The 20,052-nt window shown below is 56.4% G+C and overlaps 1 protein-coding gene and 1 long non-coding RNA gene across 4 annotated transcripts; one reads left to right on the top strand and one right to left on the bottom strand.

Moving 5' to 3' along the window:
- Positions 1-18: 18 nt before the first annotated feature.
- Positions 19-16,447, top strand: COPE (COPI coat complex subunit epsilon). Of its 2 annotated transcripts, XM_038566786.1 has the most exons (10): positions 19-196; positions 5,723-5,785; positions 7,108-7,208; positions 9,808-9,960; positions 11,415-11,468; positions 11,883-11,964; positions 12,889-13,044; positions 14,866-14,934; positions 16,025-16,099; positions 16,235-16,447. In XM_038566786.1, the coding sequence occupies exons 1-10, from the start codon at positions 71-73 to the stop codon at positions 16,280-16,282; spliced, it is 927 nt and encodes a 308-aa protein (XP_038422714.1). In that variant the 5' UTR covers positions 19-70; the 3' UTR covers positions 16,283-16,447. The 2 variants fall into 2 exon arrangements, with proteins under 2 accessions (XP_038422714.1, XP_038422715.1); XM_038566787.1 differs by lacking the exon at positions 9,808-9,960.
- On the bottom strand, positions 12,434-19,191 carry LOC119877327. Of its 2 annotated transcripts, none has more exons than XR_005375000.1 (3): positions 18,952-19,191; positions 14,037-14,566; positions 12,434-13,811 (listed from the first exon to the last, which is right to left on the bottom strand). It is a non-coding gene; the product is annotated as an uncharacterized LOC119877327 (long non-coding RNA). The 2 variants fall into 2 exon arrangements; XR_005374999.1 differs by lacking the exon at positions 18,952-19,191 and adding an exon at positions 16,187-17,586.
- Between the last annotated feature and the right edge of the window lie 861 nt (positions 19,192-20,052).

Raw genomic sequence — 20,052 nt, forward strand, 5'->3', positions numbered from 1 at the left:
TGCGGCGACGGACTCCCAACTTCCGGCCGACGTGTCCCTCCGGAAGAGGAGCGACTGGGACCGTAGTGATATGGCGCCTCCGGCTCCCGGGCCGGCCTCCGGCGGCTCCGGGGAAGTGGACGAGCTGTTCGACGTGAAGAACGCCTTCTACATTGGCAGCTATCAGCAGTGCATTAACGAGGCGCAGCGAGTGAAGGTGCGGCCGCTCGGGGGCGAGGGGACAGTGGTGGTTCCGAAAGGCGTTTCTTCCTGGTGGCCACTGGTCGTGCTTTGATTTTTAAAATCTTCCTTCTCCTCGAGGTGTTTTTTCCCCAACGTATCTCTTCAGAGCGTTGTAAGGAGTTACCCTTGTCTTATGACCAAACTCAGAGCCGTGACAGTTTTTGTTATTTCTCACTCTAAGAGCTCGTTCTGCGCCGTGGAAGGCATTTGAGTAACGGATGCGTTTTACGCCACTATAGTGATAATAATAGTGATTTTCACTTGTGGAGGGCCCACGTGTGCCACCATACATACCCACAATACCCCTGAAGTAGGGATTTCATTTCATTTCATTCACTCCTCGTTGAGTTTCTCTTTGGGCCAGGCAGTGTATTCGTGCTGGGCTCAAAGCAGTGATAAAACAGACAAAACTCCGAACTCTTTTAGAAACTTCAAGCTCCCAAGGGAGACAGTCAAGCGGTTAATAAGAAGTCGGGGGTGGTGTGATGGATAGTGGTGGGAATGAGTTTGGCCATCTGAGAGTTAGAAATAACCCTGCTAGGCAGGGCCCAGCCAGTGGATGACGAGAGAGGGTGGCAGGTCCTTTAGCAGAAACTTTTAGGGAGGGACGTGGACGTACATTATAGACAATTTGGGAGTGAGAGAATCGTTAAGAGCAGTGAACCTGACAGGGTCTTGCCTGCCCTGGTTGTTAACCTTCAAAAAAAAAAACCTGTCAGTTATTTTACCAGCAAAATGGGTTTGCTGGGGATTAACGGATAATTGCAATCTGAGACATGTAACCTATGGCAAAACTGTAGGCAAGTCCAGAGAGCAGAGGAGAGGACTGCTGTCTTTCACAGGTGAAAGGGGGAGTTGAGAGGGCTCGTTATGAACAAAAAAATCCATTGAAGTAAACTGAGCTCCGAGTGTTGCGGCTTCTCATTACCTGAGCTGTGACAGTGTCTCCTTGGCTCCGCAATTGCCAGACAAGGAGAACATCTCTCATCTTCCTGTGGGGGTGGTAAAGTATAGGCTTCTTCCTCTGGGGAATGCGTGGTACCTCTCTTTTGTTGGGGTCTGCCACTAACCTGGAGTGTCAGGGCTTGAAAGCTCCCCCTTCTGGTCTCCTGACTCTCTTTTCTTTTTCTTTTTCTTTTTTTTTTAAGAGATTTTATTTATTTATTTATGATAGAGAGAGAGAAAGAGGCAGAGACACAGGCAGAGGGAGAAGTAGGCGCCATGCAAGGAGCCCAACACGGGACTCGATCCAGGATCTCCAGGATCACGCCCTGGGATGAAGGTGGCGCTAAACCGCTGAGCCACCCAGGCTGCCCCTGACTCTCTTTTCAACAGGCTGGTGTCCTAAAGAGATTAGACAAGTAGAGAAATGTGTGAATATATCATAACTTGACTGCTTAAGGGGACAAGGTGAGATAAAAAGTGCTGAGTTGGAGGGGCACCTGGATGGTCAGTCAGAAGAGCATAGGACTCTTGATCATGGTGGTGTGAGTTCGAGTCCCACGTTGGGTGTAGAGATGAGTAAAAATAAATATATCAACTTAAAAAAAAAAGACAACACACATACCACTCTTATTTTATCTTGTATATATTTTTTATTGGAGTTCGATTTGCCAACATATAGTCTAACAGCCAGTGCTCATCCCGTCAAGCACCCCCATCAGTACTAGTCACCCAGTGACCCCATCCCCCCACCCACCTCCCCTTCCACTACCCCTTGTTCGTTTCCCAGAGTTAGGAGTCTCTCATGTTCTGTCACCCTCTCTGATATTTCCCACTCTCTCTCTTTTTTTTTTTTATCACTATTAATAAAAAAGAAAAGATGCTGAGTTGGAGAATAGGCAGGGGGCAGGGAGGAGGGTGCTTCCTCTGGGAATGGTCAGGTAAGCCCCAGCCGCTCTATCACTTGAACCCAAGGCTGAATCTTAAGAAGCATCAAACCCCATAAATTGCTGCAAAGGTCCTAAGGCAGAGATGAGCTCCAGGGAGTCAGAGCATAAAAGACCAGTGTAGCAGAAGTGGGGTGAGTGGCCGGGTGTGTGTGTGTGTGTGTGTGTGTGTGTATGTGTGTAGGATGGAGAATGAAGTGGGCAGGGCCACAGGCAGGGCCTCACAGGAGCCACAGTAAGAGTTTGGATTTTATTCCTAAGATGTAGGGGGCCACTGGAGCACCAAGCAAAGGAAGAGCTAACTATTTCACCCGGGCAGCCAGAGGCTTGGGAGGACTTTGTACTCTGAAGTAGAGAAGGCTTACTTGTTCATGCTTCTGGCCTTTGACACTGTACCTGGTTTCCCTGAGCATCATGGGTATAAAGCCTAAAATGGACTTCAGGAGACTGTCACACTTGGAATAGTACTTGTGCAATTGTATTCGTTTTCTGATTCTCTTATGACAAACAACCACAAATGACAACTTGCAGCCACACAAATTTATTTTCTCTCAGTTTCTGTAGGTCAGAAGTCCTACATGGCTTGCACCAGGCTAAAATCAAGGTGTTGGGAAGGCTGTATCTCTTCTGGAAATTCTAAGGAAAAATATGCTTCCAGACTCAAATGGTTGATAGCTCTGAGCCAGGGGCCAGCCTTGCCTCCTAGAGGCTTCTCTCCAATCCTCAGTCTTGAATATGGTCTCTCCATGTCAGAACCAGCCACAGGGTGTCAGATTGAATATTCCTCTCTTGGGCTCACTTGGCTTTCTCCTGCTGGTACTTTATTTCTGACTATTCTCAGCTATAAAAACTCTTGCTATTAAGGGCTTCTGTGATTAGGGTGGGTCCTCTCCCATAACCGGGCACACCGTCCCCATTTTAGGATCCATAACCTTCATCACATCCTCGAGGCCCCTTTTGTGACAGAATGGAAGCTGTTCACAGATTCTAGGGCCTTGGATGGACATCGCAGGTTGAGTGCCTTATTCAGGTTGCCACCACAGTTGTGTGTGTCCTTCCTGGGTAACAGACGGTGAGAAGATCAAGACAGTCCTGTGGTCAGACTCTGGCTCTGTGATGGTCTTTCTGCAGCCAGGGCTGAGTCATTGTACTTCTGTGCGCCTGTCTTCCCTCTGGTCCAATGGGAACAGTGGTACCTGTTTCACCAAGGTCACTGTGAGATTCGGCGTCACACTCACACTCTGCCATCTGGCTTCTCTTGTCTGTCTTTTCTGCTTACATCATAGCGATATGTCTTTTGAGTCTTCTCTTGTCATAATGTGCAGACTTCCCGTCACTGCTGAAAGGGAGAACCATCATGACCTGCTGTACTTAGAGAGGGACGAGAAACATTCATGGAAGCCAGACTGGTGGTCCCTGTGGGTGGAGGCACACTGCAGCCTGGCCTCTGAGCTAGGGAACTGCTCCCTCTTTGGTGATGTGGAAACATACACTGGCACGAAATCTGACATTCTTCCTGATGCATCCAGAAGGGCATACTGTCCCCACTGAGCCACTTGATGTGCCTTAATTCTGGTCTTTGTGCTGCCTAAACCCTCTTGGGCAGCCTATACTGGGTTGAACGGTGTTTCCTAAAAGATATGTTTACCCAGAACCTGTGAATGTGACTTATTTGGGAAAAGAATCATCGCAGATATAATTCCATAAAGGATCTCTGGATGTGATCAGCTGGGATTTAGGATAGGCCCTAAATCCAATGACTGGTGCTCTTTTAAGAGAAAGGCAAAGAGAGGTTTGAAGCAGATGGAGGAGGAGAAGGAGGCAGAGATTGGGGTGATGGGGCCACAAGCCAAGGAGTTCTTGGAGAACCTGGAAGAGGCCAGGAAGGATCCTTCTAAAAATTTTTTTTTAATTTTTTATTTATTTATGATAGTCACACAGAGAGAGAGAGAGAGAGGCAGAGACATAGGCAGAGGGAGAAGCAGGCTCCATGCACCGGGAGCCCGACGTGGGATTCGATCCCGGCTCTCCAGGATCGCGCCCTGGGCCAAAGGCAGGCGCTAAACCACTGCGCCACCCAGGGATCCCCAGGAAGGATCCTTCTATAGAGCCTTTGATAGTATGGTCCTACTGACACTTTGATTTTGAACTCCTAATCTCCAGGACTGTGAGAGAATAATTTTTTTTTTAAGGTTTTATTTATTAGAGAGAATGCGAGCATGCGAGCAGGGGCAGGAACAGAGGGAGAAGGAGTCTGTTTCTCTTTGAGCAGGGAGCCTGAGCAGGACTTGATCCTGCGATGCTGGGATCATGACCTGAACCAAAGGCAGACACATAACTGAGCAACCCAGGTGCCCCAATTTTCTGTTCTTTCTAACCACCCAGTTTATGGCAATTCATTACAGTGGCCCCAGCAATCTCTGACAGGCATGATCTGAGGTGGCCCCAAGTGGAACACCTGGTACATCATTGCTTTTTATCAGATGTAGTGCTCTGTCACCATGTCATCATGATGTTTGTTTGTCAGACATTTCTTAAGTATCCACAAGATGGTAGGTACCACCCAAATGCTGGGGATAAAGCAGTGAAGAAAGCCTCAAGAAGCTGAAGGCCCAGCGTGGCCATCCTCACAGGGGCCCCCACCCCATCACTAGACCCACTTCTCCCCCCACAAAGGTACTCACTGTCCTCAGGACTGGCTGCACCTCTGAGCTGCCTAGGGGCAGTCAGAGGCCACTCTGGGATCGGCCATCATTGATGGGTATGAACCTCCTGGCTTTGTTCTCAGGTAATTCTGGTGAGCTATCCCCAAGCAGCAAATGGCTGAGAAGCATTTGTTCAGAAAGATGCCATTCCTGTTTACTTAGATCTGGAGATCTGCCTAGCACTCAGCACACAGCTTCTGCCCGAGGCCTTATGAGCCTTCTTCCGTTCTTGGCTCTGAGGCCCTCCCAGGGCCTTATGGCCTGGCCAGGGCTCAGGGGGCTTTCCCCACAGTCCCAGAGTGACCAGTGTGTGATGTCCCCTCTCCAGGGCTCCCCAGCTCTGTGGTGGCAGGCTTGAGCGGCACGGCCCAGGCTGGACACAGATGTCACTGAGCCAGGGCAGCCCAGCTGAGCTCTCTCAGAAAGGCCCTCTGAGTGGGCAACCTTCGTCTCTTCTTCCATGTTTAAAAAAGTGTTTTGGAACAAAAACAGGACAGGAACACATTGCATAGAAGTACAAAAAGTAAAGTCCCCTGCGCATGTCTCCTGGGTCCCATCTGTTCTGCAGAATTACCCATCCACCTTTGGATAGGAATGCTCCCAGGCCTGTTTTCTCTACTTTTACAAACCCAAGCACTGGGGTATTTTCCCTCAACAACTCGGACCACCTGTACCATTGAGAAGCTTCTGTTTTGACCCGCTGCACCCTGGGAGCCCCTGTCAGTATGAGTGGCCGCATGTCCAGTGGTGAGAGGCGTGGGCTCTACCCTGCTCCCTTCCCTGGGTAGTAGTAGTAGGGGACAAGGTCAGAGCTGGAACCCAGTCCTGGGGAAGCTGCTTGCTCCTGGTCTCTGCCAAGGACCTGCCTGTGGCTCCAAGTGTCCTTACGTGCTTCTGTCTCCACAGCCCTCAAGCCCGGAGAGAGACGTGGAAAGGGATGTCTTCCTGTACAGAGCGTACCTTGCACAGGTGAGTGTGGGCCTGTGACCTCCAGTGTTCCTGGGACAGGAGAGTAAGGAACAGAGTGCTGGGTGGCGACAGGGGCTGGGACAGCAGACAAAGGAGGTCAGAGTCCAGCAACTTCCCATGGCTGGTGTGGCCTCCACAAGTAGGTGGCCATGTCCCCAAGGTTGTGGACTCACCAGGCCCAAGGACCAGTATGGGGATTTCTCCCTTTTCTTCTGTCATCAGTAGATTGTGTTTGTTTAATACAGCTTCGGGTTTGCAGAATAGGATAGAGATAGATAGGAAAGAGAATCCCACCCCCAGTAGATAAGAAAGAGATAGGAAAGAGAATCCCACCCCCCACCCCTAGTCTGCAGGCAGGTTTTCTTCCTACTCACATCTGGGGTTGGTGGGATGCTTTCATTGGTGGATGTACCAGTGTTGGCACTGCTGTTAAGTCAAGGCCATAGTTTATTCCAGGCTCTAGGAACATTACCCTGGGAGTGCAAGCAGTCCAGATGGTGCTTGCATGGACAGGACTGAGTCGTGCCCTGCCCTGGTTTTCCCCGCCAGGGCCCACTGGCAGCCAGCCTCCCACCTGCCTTCTCCCCTCAGCCTCAGCCTTAGACTGTGGTCTGTCCTGGGCACTTGGCTCCACAGCTGCCCTCATCTCACCTCACCTCAGGCCTTGAGTGGCTTCCTGGTTCTGTTCACATCTTTCCCTCTGTGGAGTGTTCTGGAGCCTGATGGGACCCCACCCTCCCATTGACCAAGCCTCTCCTGCCCCCTTACCTTGAGGGTGAACAGTATGTGGGTGGCCTCTACAGAGGAGCTGCCCTGATGTATGTGGAATCTCCTTGCAATGTATACTTTTTTTTTTTAAGAACACCTATATATGGCAGTAAAAACATCAGAATCACTCCAGTTCCCTCCCAGCAGTTACCACCACCACCAGTTCTGAATGTCAGCAGGGAGGGGGTGAATGTCCTGATTTATAGAAGTGCATTCCCTGCCTGCCTGCCCCCTGCCCCTGAGCATTCCCCCCAGAGCTGGCAGGCCCCTCACCCTGTCACCTCAGCCCTGGGAACTGGACACTGAGCAGCTGGGGTCTCCATTGTGGCCTGACAGGTGACAAGTGACACTGTGCTGCCTCGCAGCAGGTTCTGTAGTAGAACTGGCAGCTGGCAGGCTGAGGGGTCCCTGGGGGTGGTGGGCCTGGTTCCAGGTGCTAGGGCTCTGCCAGGGTGATGCTAGAGCCCTAAAAAGCTCTCATGTATTCTGGGGTCTGAGGTATAAGCCCCACGGGGGAGAGCAGGTCAGTGACAGTGTGCTTGTCTTGACTGCAGAGGAAGTATGGTGTAGTCCTGGATGAGATCAAGCCCTCCTCAGCCCCCGAGCTCCAGGCCGTGCGCATGTTCGCTGAGTACCTGGCCAACGACAGCCAGAGGTGAGGATGGGAGGGTACGGGTGGGCATCTCTCCCCACCTTCTCACCTCCCTGAGCCTCAGTGAAAGCACATTCCATGGGATGCCTGAGTGGTTCAGTGGTTGAGCGTCTGCCTTCCGCTTAGGGCGTGATCCCGAAGTTTGAGGATCGAGTCCTACATCGAGCTTCTTGCATGGAGCCTGCTTCTCCTCTGTCTGCCTATGTCTCTGTCTCTCTCTGTCTCTCATGAATAAGTAAATAAAATCTTAAAAAAAAAAAGAAAGAAAGAAAGCACGTTCCTATCCTGCTTGGACATTTATGTAAGCCATTCATTCTGTTGCTGGCCAGGATACTTGCCCAGGTGCTTATGAGCTCTGCCTCTGCCTCTGCAGGTGGAAGCTGTGTGACCCTGCCTTGTCCGTGCATAGGGGACCAGCATGACCTGGCAGGCTCCATGGCTCCAGTGCACCTCAGTTCCCCCCACCCCAGGAATGGCTGGTTGTGAGGCCCCCTAGGATTAGGAACGTAAAATGTTCCCCACAGGGTACCTGGGATAGGGCAACAGCCTAGCCCATGACATGGAGACACTCTGCTCTGTAGATCTTCCCTTGCCCCCCTGCCCAGCCCTGAGATCCCACCACCACCCTGGAGCATCCCTCATAGTGGCAAGGAGCCTCACAGAAAGGCCTTCCCCAAGCTCTGCCTAGTGGAACTTCTTAGACCAGGACTTGATTGTGACTTGTTGATACTGTGCTACTCTTGTGGGCCACTGAGGTTGACTTTGGGTCCCAGGTGTGGGTGAGACCACCTGCTGTGATCCCTGCCACTGCTCTTATAGAGCACAGTGTTTTGTGCCCTGTCTGCTGACTGGGCTCCTTCACCTTTGAAGCTTGAGGCTCAGGGAGATTTACTTGTCAGCGATGACAGCTGAATGGGGACCCAGATTCTGACCCCCAGAACCCATGAATGCAATACCATTGGAAATGAGGTCTTTGCAGATGCAATTAGTTAAGGATCTTGAGATTGTCCTAGATATAGGATGGACCCTGGTATCCTCATAAGAGACCAAAGAAGAGAAGACAGAGAGGGTACAGAGGGGTGGGCTGTGTGAAGATGGAGGCAGAATTGGGATGAGACAGAAGCCAAGGGGTGCCGAGGACTGTGGGCAGCCAGCTGAAGCCAGGGGAGAGGCTTGGGATGGATTCACCCTCAGGAGCCTCAGAAGGTACTCACCCTGCCCATACTTGGATATCGAGCTTCTGTCTCCTAGAACTTCTTTTCTGTGAGTCTGTTCCTATTGCTTGCATCTTTCTGGTTTGTGATGCCTTGTGATGGCAGCCCCAGGGCACCAAGACAGGCAGCCTCCTGAGGCTATCATTTCTTCCTCTCCACGCTTCATGAGCCTTATTCTTTCAGAAGAAGACGGGCCCTGGGACCATCTAGGAGCAGGGGCTTAGGAAGGCAGAGTGGTTCGGGGTGCATCTGTCCTGCCAGCACAAACTGCTGCCCCCTAGCCAGCCCAGCAGGCTGGCTATGGAGAAAGTCCCAGGACCTGCAGGTAAACGATGATATGTTACAGTAACGGCATACGACACCGAGGTCACATTAGCAGCAGCATGTAGCATGTCTACTCTCAGTGTGGGGTGGCCCCAAGTGCTCCATGACAACTCTGTGTCACACCGTGTATATGGTCTAGGTGTGCAGAGTGGGAAATAGTATCAGATTTGAAGTCCTTTGTCCATCAGGCTCTTTGGTGGGCCTGAGGACAGTGACAGTTGTGTCCCCGTCCTCCAGGACCTTAAGACACAGATCCTTGGGCAACTTGGGGCCTGGCCTTTGCTTCCCTTCTCCTATCAGCTATTCAGCAGATCCCAGAGTGGCCTCTGACTGCCCCTAGGCAGCTCAGAGGTGCAGCCAGTCCTGAGGACAGTGAGTACCTTTGTGGGGGGAGAAGTGGGTCTAGTGATGGGGTGGGGGCCCCTGTCAGGATGGCCACGTTGGGCCTTCAGCTTCTTGAGGCTTTCTTCACTGCTTTATCAGCCTTTTGAAACAAGGGGTCTTGACTCTGTTTAGTTAAGCAGAGCTTGGTTCAGGTGTCCTGTGGCCCGTGGAGAAACTGATTGATCCTTGGTGGAGCCCTGACTTCAGCCTGGCCCCCAGCCCAGCATGTCACCCACCTGCCAGGAGCAGCCGGCCTCCTTGGCAAGGCAGCGACGTCACTGGTGTGAGATTCATCTGTGTAGCTTCCTGTCTCCAGAGAGGCACCCCTGGCGAGTCAGCTTGTACCTCTGTGTCCAGGGTGGTGTGGACACTATGGCCCCCTAGCTCTGAGGGCCAGGAGGTCTTTAAGCTTAGGCAATCATTTGTGCCACTTTATAGACATGGCCCCTCCTGCACCACATCTCCTCATGAGGCCTGAGACCACCCAGCCTCAGTTTCTCTGTGTAAGGGTGAGAAGTGCCACATGGGAAGGTGGTGGGACTTAACAGAGAGCCTCTTCTGACTGCAGCTGCTGTGTTCCCCTGGGGGCCCTCTCACCCTTTCCGGACCTGTCTGCTCCCACAAGGGTGAGGCTGGCTTCCCACTCCTGGCTGCAGGCCCCCAACAGCCTCGTCTTGCAGGGACTCGATCGTTGTCGAGCTGGACCGGGAGATGAGCAGGAGCGTGGACGTGACGAACACCACCTTCCTGCTGATGGCTGCCTCCATCTACTTCCACGACCAGAACCCAGATGCAGCCCTGCGTACTCTGCACCAGGGGGACAGCCTGGAGTGGTGGGTGTCCTCCCTGTTTCAGGGGGAAGGCCTGGAGGCCTGAGGTGCCCCTCTGGTCTCCAGGCTGCCCATGGCCCCATTGGCCATTGTCATGGGAACAGTGTGGGGCTGCCCAGAGAGACTGGTGGGGCCCAGGCTTTCCCATTCAGGCTGCAGCTCCCATTCTTGGGCCAGGAGACACTCCTTTCTGTTCGGCTGGGCTGCTGTTCCCAAGGACACGGCTCCCAGGGCTGGAAATCCTCTTTTCCCAGTGGCAGAGTTGAAAGCACCTTTGTTTCTGCCTGTGGTTTCTACACCCCCACCCCCACCACGGAGCTCTGTGTCCCTGGGCTCTGGTCTTTCCAAGGTCCTCCCCATGTTCCCCCAGGCCCTCCCTTGAGGCTAGCCCTCATTCATGGGACTCCAGGGCTGGGGTGCTGGAGCCCCTTGTGGCGCACCGTATGCTCTACGCACCACCTCAGGAAGTGACCCTGGGCCGGCGCTGCATTGAGGGCACTGTGTCCAGGGCTCCAACCCAGAGGGTGTGACAGCCCTGCCCTGTGAACTCTCTGGTGCATGCTGTGCCTTGGTGGGTGGGTCACCACAGATTCATTATTGTATCTGTTTACATTCCCCCTTCAGTCCAGAAAGGGATTTGTGGCAGCCTAGATATAGGTCTGGCAAACAGTTTACAAGACAATAGACTGTTTTTTTGTTTTGTTTTGTTTTTAAGATTTATTTATTTATTTATGATGGACATAGAGAGAGAGGGAGGCAGAGACACAGGCAGAGGGAGAAGCAGGCTCCATGCAGGAAGCCCGATGTGGGACTTGATCCCAGGACTCCAGGATCGCGCCCCGGGCCAAAGGCAGGCGCCAAACCACTGAGCCACCCAGGAATCCCCCGGCAGTAGACTGTTTTTCAGATTCCTACACAGGTTGATCTGGATGGGAAAATGTGGAAACTAGTGACTATATATATATCATTGGTGGTCACAGCTGTCAGGCAGAGAGGGAAGCCATGGGTGTGGGACCCACCTGTCCCATGGAGCACCCCTGTGACTGGAAGAGCCACCTTCTCTGGTGGCTGACCCTTTGCTTGGCTGCTCAGCTTGCTCCCTGGGCTCTTGGTACTGGGTGGTGGCTGGTGTCCCCCTCATACCAGGAGTGGGGTGCAGGTATGGTGCCTAGCCTTGGGGTAGTCAGTGGGATGACTTGAGAACCCATGAAAGCTCCAGCCCCAAGTGCTTAGTGGTGAAATGGGGGAGCCAGGGTCCCGGGAAGCAGTGGGAGGTTTGGCCCAGTGTACAGTGCCTGGGTCTGAGTCCAGTGCTGTTCAGCATTGCCCTCTACAAGGCAAGGCCGGCAGCCCCAGCTCTCCTAGGAATGTTCCTGGAGGTGGCACCCACACAGAGTGAGCCCTGATAGGCAGCAGGGTGATGAGGATGCCTGCTGACTGCCTGCTCTGTCCCGCAGCATGGCCATGACTGTGCAGATCCTACTGAAGCTGGACCGCCTGGATCTTGCTAGGTAAGTCTCTCCCATGCATGCCCACCTGTGGCTCCTGAGCTGGGACCCATGCGTCAGGGCTGTCTTTGCCCACTAGGGGGCACTCACCCTGGGGACCTTCCCTGAGCCCCTTCCAAAGCCTAGAGCATTAGTGGTACTATTGCTTCTCCGGTCACTTCATTCTAGCCCACTGGGATGACTCACTGTGGTTTACCTGCCCTTCCCTGCAGGGTGTTGCCTGGGATGAGGAATGGTGCTGTCCATGCCTTAGTTTCCTTCTGTGACTTGGGGGGTAGGGCCTGCAGAGTTAGGGTGGGCTTCCCAAGTGTGTGGTGGCAGCGGCTGGGCTGGGTCCATGAGCTGGCACCCGTGGCTACTTTGTGAGTAGGAATGGGGTGGGGGTGGGGGCTCCCTTCAACCCTTCTGTGTCCCCAGGAAGGAGCTGAAGAAAATGCAGGACCAGGACGAGGATGCGACCCTCACTCAGCTGGCCACTGCGTGGGTCAATCTGGCTGTGGTGAGCTCCTGGGCTGTGCTGAGGGAAGGAGGGAGCCCCTGCCTCCAGAGCTGGCCGGTCCTATGGGGAGAGTGCCAGTATGGGCTTCTGTGGACACATTGGACCTGCTTCTTCTTTGGGGCCAGGGCACATCCCCCAGGGGAGCCCCCAGCCTGGTGCGCCCTGGCACATTTCCTACTTTACTCAGAACCAACCCAATTCCTCCCTCCTCAGAGCTGAGCAGCTTGGCCAGAACCAGAGTGAATGAGCTGGGGGAGGGCTCTGGAACCATACTTGATGGACTGAGTGGGCCAGCCTGGCAGTGCAGCCTCCTCCCAGGGCTGACCCTGGACTTGGCTCCCACTCAGTTTGTTCCCTGGGCTTTTGGCACTGTGCAGTGGTCAGTGTCCTCCTAACACCTTCCCCTGCACCCAGCCCCTATCTCCCCCCTGCCTGGGCAGCGTCCCCCATCTTGGCAGTGGCCCCTTTTCTGGCTTTTGGCACTGGACTTTCTCTAAGCCTTTTTTTTTTTTTTTTTTTTTTTTGGTATGGGCTGCTTAAGATGTGTTCCCCGTCTGCGTGTGCCTACACTGCCCTTGGGGGGCTGAGGCCTCACACAAGCTTGTTTCTAGTGTCTAGTTTAGCCGATGAACCCTGCCCACACTTCACCAGCTCTGCATTTTCCCACAAGCTTTCACGTCTTGGTCTCGGGGTCCCCTGTAAGAGTGATGTTACTACATCTTTAGCAGGCAGACAGAACCTTTCATTCAGAACCCAGGTGGTCGAGGTCAGGACTGCTGGTGACAGGGGTGTCCAGGGACTGCCTGCCACGCGCTGGCCATGCCAGGATCACCTCAGCAAAGTGATCTGCTCTGTGAGGGAGCGGGCAGTGGCAGGGCTGGGAAGCAGGGTGACAAACTGGTGATGTTGGAACTGTCCCCGCAGGGTGGCGAGAAGCTGCAGGATGCCTACTACATCTTTCAGGAAATGGCTGACAAGTGCTCATCCACCCTGCTGCTGCTCAACGGGCAGGCGGCCTGCCACATGGCCCAGGGCCGATGGGAGGCTGCCGAAGGGGTGCTCCAGGAGGCTCTGGACAAGGTATGGCAGGCCCAGCCTGCACCGCGGCTCCCAGTGGGGGCAGCAGGTGATGCAGGGCTTGGGCTTGCTTCAGAAGGAGACCCCCACAGGCCTGATGTGTGATCACATGGGAATTTATATTAATACCAAACCAGCTAAGAATCAGGATTGCAAATAGAAATGTTGAGTGTAGTTTCTCTTAGAAGTAGGAGGATCCCATCAGCCTGGGCTTCTGTTGGCCTGAGCTGAGCAAAAGTTCTTGCCATCATGTTGGCTGGGGCCTCTTGATGTGATTCCTCACCTGAGTCCGCACTTGGAAGAGATGCCCGCTGTTCATCACCAAGGGGAGAGTGGGCTGCAAACGTGAGGTGTTGCCTGGGCCTGTCCTGGCCTAAAAGAGGGACCTTGAGTGAGGCCCTGTGGGGAAGCCCCAGCTGTTGTCTTCCCCGGACCAACATGTGAGGTCTTGTGTGTTATTTTTATAATCAGAGGACATGTCAAAGTTTCTTTCCATCTTTGGAAAACATTTCTTGATACAATGAGAAACAGACACCAGTAGGAAGCTTTCTCCCTGTATCTCTGTGAGGGGTCGAGTTACCATCAGAAGTTTGTTTGCAGATCAGGGGCGGGCCAGGGCCATTAGTCAGGTGCTCCTCAGGCTGCTTACTTGGAGCTGCCTTGCCCTGCCAGGCAGCCACCATGCCTCCTTGACAGGGTCTGACTCAACTGGACTGCTGTATGCCTGCAGGGCTGGTCAGGAAAGCCTGGCCTGGTGGGGTGTCTCTGCCCTAGAAGGAGAGGGCAGTGGGGTCCCCAGTTAAATAACACCCATCTGTCCTCATTCTCTGAGACACCACCTGGGCTGGCTTGCTGCCCTGTGGCCCTGTCCCTGCCACGCCATGCCCCCCCCCCCCCCCCCCGGCAGCCTGAGGCATGCCGTGGCCTCATTCATCCTGGTGCCTGCGTGCCACCCCATGCTTTTCACTGTCCTTCCCATTCCTTTTTGTGTTCACCTCGTTTTGCTTCTGTGAGTACATGCCACTGTGCCCTATGACAACAGCTGAGGAGACTAAGGTGGAGAGAAGTTGAGTTTCCCCAGAGAAGGGCAGCCCTGGCATGGAGCTGGGTCTGGGCAGGAGGCTGGGGTCCATACAGCTCCTTGAACCTGCAACACCACGAGTCTGGGTTGCTGTTCTCTGCTCCAGGTGCCCAGTTAGGGCTCCCTGCAGTGTCCCTGCTTCAGAGCCCTGTGTGGGTGGGTAGAGTGAGGTCATCCGCTTGGATGTTCTGGTAATTTCCCAGCAGTTTCTTGTCAAGGCCCCTGGAGAGCAGGAGGGGCAGGCGGGGTCTGCCCTGTGGTCTCAGACCTCATTTTTGCAGCAAGAGGGACAGCTTGCCAGCGATGGTATTCAGGCCATCTTGGGTTGGGCTCTGTTACTTTGAGGTTGGTATAATAAATACACCCCTCCCAAATCACAGCAAGCAAGGGGGCTCTTTTGCATCCTGGTCCGCAGATGAGACACTGGGCTTAGAGGGGAAGCAGCTGTTGGGGAAAAGAAAGGTAGTCAGAAGGTGGGTTGGGGTTGGGGCTGGGCTGGGGCCCCCTCGTCACTTAGGTAGAAAGGAGGGTCCTGAGGTCACCACCTCGCAGAATGGCCAGTAGGCACGTTTTGGGTCTTGCAGCCCCCACCTGCTCCACCTCTGAGGGTATGACCTTGTATGGGTCATGTCTTCACCTTGGGTCAGTGGGAGGCATTTTCCCACCTGAGATGGGGATGGGCAGGCCAAGTCGGGGGCCTAGGGGAGCTGACCCTGCTCGCCTGGTGTTCCCTGTGTTTCCAGGACAGTGGCCACCCAGAGACACTGATCAACCTCATCGTCCTGTCACAGCACCTGGGCAAGCCACCCGAGGTAGGGTCCCCTGGTGCAGGGGAAGTGTTCTGGCCCTCAGGGTGCCAGCGTGTGGTGGGCAGGGGTCTGTGATACGGCTCCAGCCCCAGATGAAGCTCAGCATCTTGAGCGGAAACGCATTCCTTTTGGGGGCAGGGGTGGTGGTGGTGGTGAGTGCAGTTGCATTGGCGCGAGGGGCCCTGGGAAGTTGGTGTTGCAGGTGATCCTCTAGGGCCCCACCCTGGCCCAGGCTGTAGGCCAGCTGCTCCATGGGCCCTATGAACTATGAGCTGTGTCTCAGAGGGCCAGCTGAGCTGGGATCCCCATCTGTGCCATCTCTTGGTGGAGAGAAAAGGGGCCCAGGGGAGCAATCTCTGTGAGCCCATGTTGTCTAAGGGTGGGGAGGGAGGGAGAACTCTGGGGCACCGCTCTCTGTAGGTGACTGACTGGCACAGTTGGCCAAGGACCGACCCCAGGACTTCCTGACAGTCGGTCACCCATCCCTTATAGAAGCCCCCCCCCCCCCCCCCGGCAGCTTCAGGGCTGGGGCAGAACAGCATAGACAGGACAGCTGTCCCACTCACCCCAGAAATAGCACTGGACCCCTAGTCTCAGGGAGACAGGTGCCCCACCCCCTGAGTCTGAGCTGGGCCTGGGGAGGTGAGGGGAGCTGGGAGCAAGGGCTCTTCCTGGGGTCCAGGTTCTAATACTGAGATCTCTGGGGTTTCTCTGTATAGTGTGCCCAGAACAAATTCACCTCCCCTCCCAACTCTCTTCCCCCTGACCTGCCCTCTGCTCCTCCTAGTCCTAGTCCTCTCCTAAGGTCCCTCCCAGCCTACTCCCCTGAATCCGGTGATGCATCCTCCAACCGTGCACTAGCATGGGCTCTGTGCCAGGTGCCCCCTCTTCCCTCCCCAGCCCTGGGGGTCCTCTGTCATCAGCCTGATTTCACAGTGGGGTGATGGACGTGATGGGAGACCAGGGCCCTTGCTTGGGAGACCAGGGTCATCTGGGCAGCCCTCACTTCACCCCTCCTCTCGCTCTGCATGTGCAAGCCACCTGGGTGCCCCCTATTCAACTAACCTGGCCTCTGGCCTCATTTCCCTTGCAGGTGACAAACCGCTACCTGTCCCAGCTGAAGGACGCACACAGGTCCCACCCCTTTATCAAGGAGTACCAGGCCAAGGTGAGCCTGAGCTGGCGATCTGTCCCACATCCCCAGACCCCCCATAGGCGGGGCCAGGGAAGGCCTGTGACTGAGGTCTTGACTCACGTTCTCTGTTTCTCTTTCTGCTCCCACTGTCCCCAATCCACATTGCAGGAGAACGACTTTGACCGGCTGGTGCTGCAGTATGCTCCCAGCGCCTGAGGCCGGCTGCAGGCTGGTTCCCAAGCCCGGGAACAGCGAGGCTGGGCATGCTGCCCCCACTGCCAGGCACCCATCCTCTTGTGCTCTTGGTTGCTCTGGCTAGAGGTGAAGGCTCGAGGCTCAGCCTGACCAGGGCCCCTTCTGTCAATAAATATCTCCACCTGATCCATGTCTGCCACTCTGGGAGGGACATGTGTGAACCACGACTCAGAAGGGAGGGTCCCAGGCACTGTCCCCCAGGGCTTTTCCTGGGAGGGAAGCCTTGGAGACCAGGGCCTGTGAACAGGAGCTGCACAGACTCCCCACCCCGGAAACAGCTGCCCCATGATGCTGAGCTACGGCGGCACTGCTATGTCTCCCAAGTCCACTTGACATCCAGAGAAACTGAGATAGTGACAGCCATCATGAGGAGCATCAGGACTCAAAACCAGTATCCTGGGGTGGCAAGGGAGGTAGGAAGTACTCAGGCCTCTCAGTTGAGTCACATGTGTGCAAGGAACACATGCACCCCCACCCCACCCCATCCGACCATCCCCTGCTCCTGGTTGTTGTGGCCGAGGCACTCAGCTCTCTACCTGGAGAGAGGAACCCATGGTGAGTGCCCTTCCATAAGAGAAAGCCAGGGCAGTAGCTGGCATCTGTTGTCTGGAGAGAGGGTGGTACCCAAGCAGTGGGGACTTGTTGGCTGGGCCTCTCAGATGAGGTCACCACTGATCTGTCTCCACCCAAATAACTAGAAGGATCTGCCAGGCCAGGTTCTGGGGGGGCGAGCAGTCATTCAAGGCAGCATGGACAGCCCATGCAAAGCGCCTGAGGCTCCGTGAGCAGGACAAGGCTTTGTGGCCTTTGGCCCTAGGTCGTCAGTGTCTGGGCCTCTTCCAGGAAGGAGGTAAGACCTGGGTTGCCAGAGTGTGGCCTCATCTGCCTGAACCTAGGGCTCGGTTGCCAGGACAGGATATAGAGCACAGGATTCCCAGCTGCAGGACCCACCTGTGTCCCCTCCCTGCCTGGTGAGGAGCTCAGCAAGGGGGAGAGGTGACGGAGGCATCTGTCAGGGGTGGGGATCAGGGATCTGGGGATGAGCTCCCCGGGTTCCTCAGGTGGAATGAGGAAGGGGCACCTTTTGACCTTTGCAGCCCCTTGCCAGGTCACTGGCAGCTGGCAGCACCAGGAACCACATTCCACTTCTGCGCTGCACCCACCCATTGGTGGCCTCCCAGCTGGCCCCATCAAGATGAAACTCAACACAGCTGGGGCCGGACTGGTGGGTGGGGGTGCCTCTCCCGTTACTGATGGCTGCCATGGCGACCAGATAGTGACAGATAGTGCTGGGTGGGAGGGTGGGGGTGGGGGAGTTGGAAAGTCCAGGGCTGCACCACATGCCTGGCCAGATCTCTGGGGGCATGGCTAGCCAGTTGAGGACCCTCAAGTCCCCCTCTGCCTGCTAGGCAAGCTGCATCAATCCTGTCTCTGGCCTCTGGTTGAGCCTTAATACTTGACCAGGCCAGGCAGCCAGGCCTCATACCCTGCAACATGCTGGGCCTGTCACTTATTGGCCTGGGTGGCCAGATGGACCCCTGCCCACAGAGTGCAGGTTCAAGAATAATGAGTAGGAGGTACGGTGAGCAGATGACAACAACAGCGAAGAAGACTAATGGGAAAGTCAGGGGTGCACTGAGCAGGTGATATTTGTAGATAAAGTCTGAAGGAAGTGAGCGAGGGTCCCCATTAGCACCTGGGAGAACAGCATTCTAGGCCAAAGGCCCTGAGGCAGGACTGTGCCAGGGTGCTAGAGGAACAGTGAGGTGGCCAGTGTGGCATATGGGGAGCAAGGTGGAGAGGAGAGCATGAGTAGGTCGTGAATCAGTGAGGAGTTGGCCTTTACTCTGCATGGTGGGAGCCATGGGGGGCTGTGAGCGAGGAAGGACAGCAAGCAGGCTCCCTCTGGCCTCTGGGATGAGGAGGAAGCCTGGGTACTAAGCAAGAGGCACTAGGGGGACCCAGGGGCCACAGGAGGCTGTATAGGTGCAGGGAAGTGGCTGAATTTGTGAACATTCCGAGCTAGGGCCAACTGAATGTGTTGCTCAACTGGATGAAGGAAGGGAAGGGCCGAGGTAGGGCCAACTGAATGTGTTGCTCAACTGGATGAAGGAAGGGAAGGATGTGTGACTCCTCAGTCTGCCTGCGGGTTTTCCCCCAAGCACCTGAAGGTCAGGAGAGGCCTCCTACAAGTCCCATACTGATTTTCATTCTGCATCTTAAAGGTTTTGGGATGATGCCCTAGGTGGGAGGAAGGAAGAACACAGGAATGTGGGAGTTCCTGGGAGAGGGGCTATCAGTGTCAGGGAAGGCACTATCCCCAACAGGTGACCACAGGCCTTGATCATGGCTGTTGGGGGCTTCAGACACAGGGCCTGGTCACTGGACTGTAGAGTATCACCCAGGGTGGTTGGTCCCAATGGAGCCAGCATCTTGATCCAGCCTCTGAGTCCCAGCAGGTGGGTCCCTGCTCAGTCCCTCTGCCTCAGCCCCCCACTCCCCCACCCCCGCAAGCCTGTGTTAACCTGGTGCAGAGGAGGCCTGCCAGGTGCTCAGGGTCACGGATAGCAGGTGGCCCTGAGGACAGGGAATGGTGAGGTCCGAGGGTGGAGGGCCGGGGAAAGAGTTACCGGTGTAGGGGAATGCCTGTTGGTGCTCACCAAGCCCCACGCCGCGGGGGGCTGGGGAAGCCCAGGTGGGCACGGCACTCCCGGCGCGGACGGGTGCAGACGACTGACAGATGCCATTCCCCGCTGCCTCGCGCCTCGATTTCCTCCACTGGAAAATGGGCAGGAGCGCGGGCCCGTCTCCTGGACGCGTCGCCGGGTCTCGTCCTCCCGCGGTCGCCGCCGCTGCCTCCGGGAGACCCAGCCCCCGCGCGCCCTCAGGGTCTCGGTCGCCGCGACCGGCCCCGAGTCCCCGCCGCCCGCGCCCCCGCCGGGGCGGAGCTTGCGCCGGTCCCGCCCCCCCGGCCCCAGCTCCCGCCGGCGCGCCCCCGGCCCAGCTGCGGCGCGTGACGCGGGGCGCGCGGCTCCGGAGGCCACCGCGGGCGGGCGCAAGCGGCGGCGGGGACGGCGAGCGGACGGCATGGCGGCGGCGGGGACGGCGGCGGGGACGGCGGCGGGGACGGCGGGGCCCGAGCCCATGCCGAGCTACGCGCAGCTGGTGCAGCGGGGCTGGGGCAGCGCGCTGGCGGCGGCGCGGGGCTGCGCGGACTGCGGCTGGGGGCTGGCGCGCCGCGGCCTGGCCGAGCACGCGCACCTGGCGCCGCCCGAGCTGCTGCTGCTGGCGCTCGGCGCGCTCGGCTGGACGGCGCTGCGCTCCGCGGCCACCGCGCGCCTCTTTCGGGTCAGTGCCGCGGGGGTCCGGGACGTGGGGCCGCGGGCTGGGGCGGGGGCTGGGGCTGGGGCGGGGGCCGGGCCGTCGGGAGGGCCCGGGACCCGGAGCCCGGCCCTCGCCTACCCCGTTCTGCCTCCCAGGGCCGGGTCGCTGGGACGTGGGGCCGCGGGCTGGAGGAGCTCGTCCCTCCCGGGCGGGGGGGGATGCGGGGGTGTGGCCGAGCTAGAGGAAGCCCGGGACGTGGGGTCCTCCCCGCGGATGGGGCGTGCGAGAGGTGGGGGAACCGGGCCGACTTGGCGGGTCAGGGCGGGACGAGGCGGCCCCGGCCGGTGGGAGGGCCCGGTCCGCCGCGCGCCCTCTCGGGCAGGCCGAGCCGGGCCCGGGGGGCGGAG

This window comes from Canis lupus, chromosome 20, assembly GCF_011100685.1.
Source record: "Canis lupus familiaris isolate Mischka breed German Shepherd chromosome 20, alternate assembly UU_Cfam_GSD_1.0, whole genome shotgun sequence".
In the NCBI taxonomy this organism is placed as follows: Eukaryota; Metazoa; Chordata; class Mammalia; order Carnivora; family Canidae; genus Canis; species Canis lupus.

Bases quoted from the DNA above. Each gene is read 5' to 3' on its own strand.
- COPE (XM_038566786.1), top strand. From the start codon at position 71: ATGGCGCCTCCGGCTCCCGGGCCGGCCTCCGGCGGCTCCGGGGAAGTG. The intron at 197-5,722 runs GTGCGGCCGCTC...CTGTCTCCACAG, and splicing joins ACGAGGCGCAGCGAGTGAAG to CCCTCAAGCCCGGAGAGAGA. The intron at 16,100-16,234 runs GTGAGCCTGAGC...TCCACATTGCAG, and splicing joins TCAAGGAGTACCAGGCCAAG to GAGAACGACTTTGACCGGCT.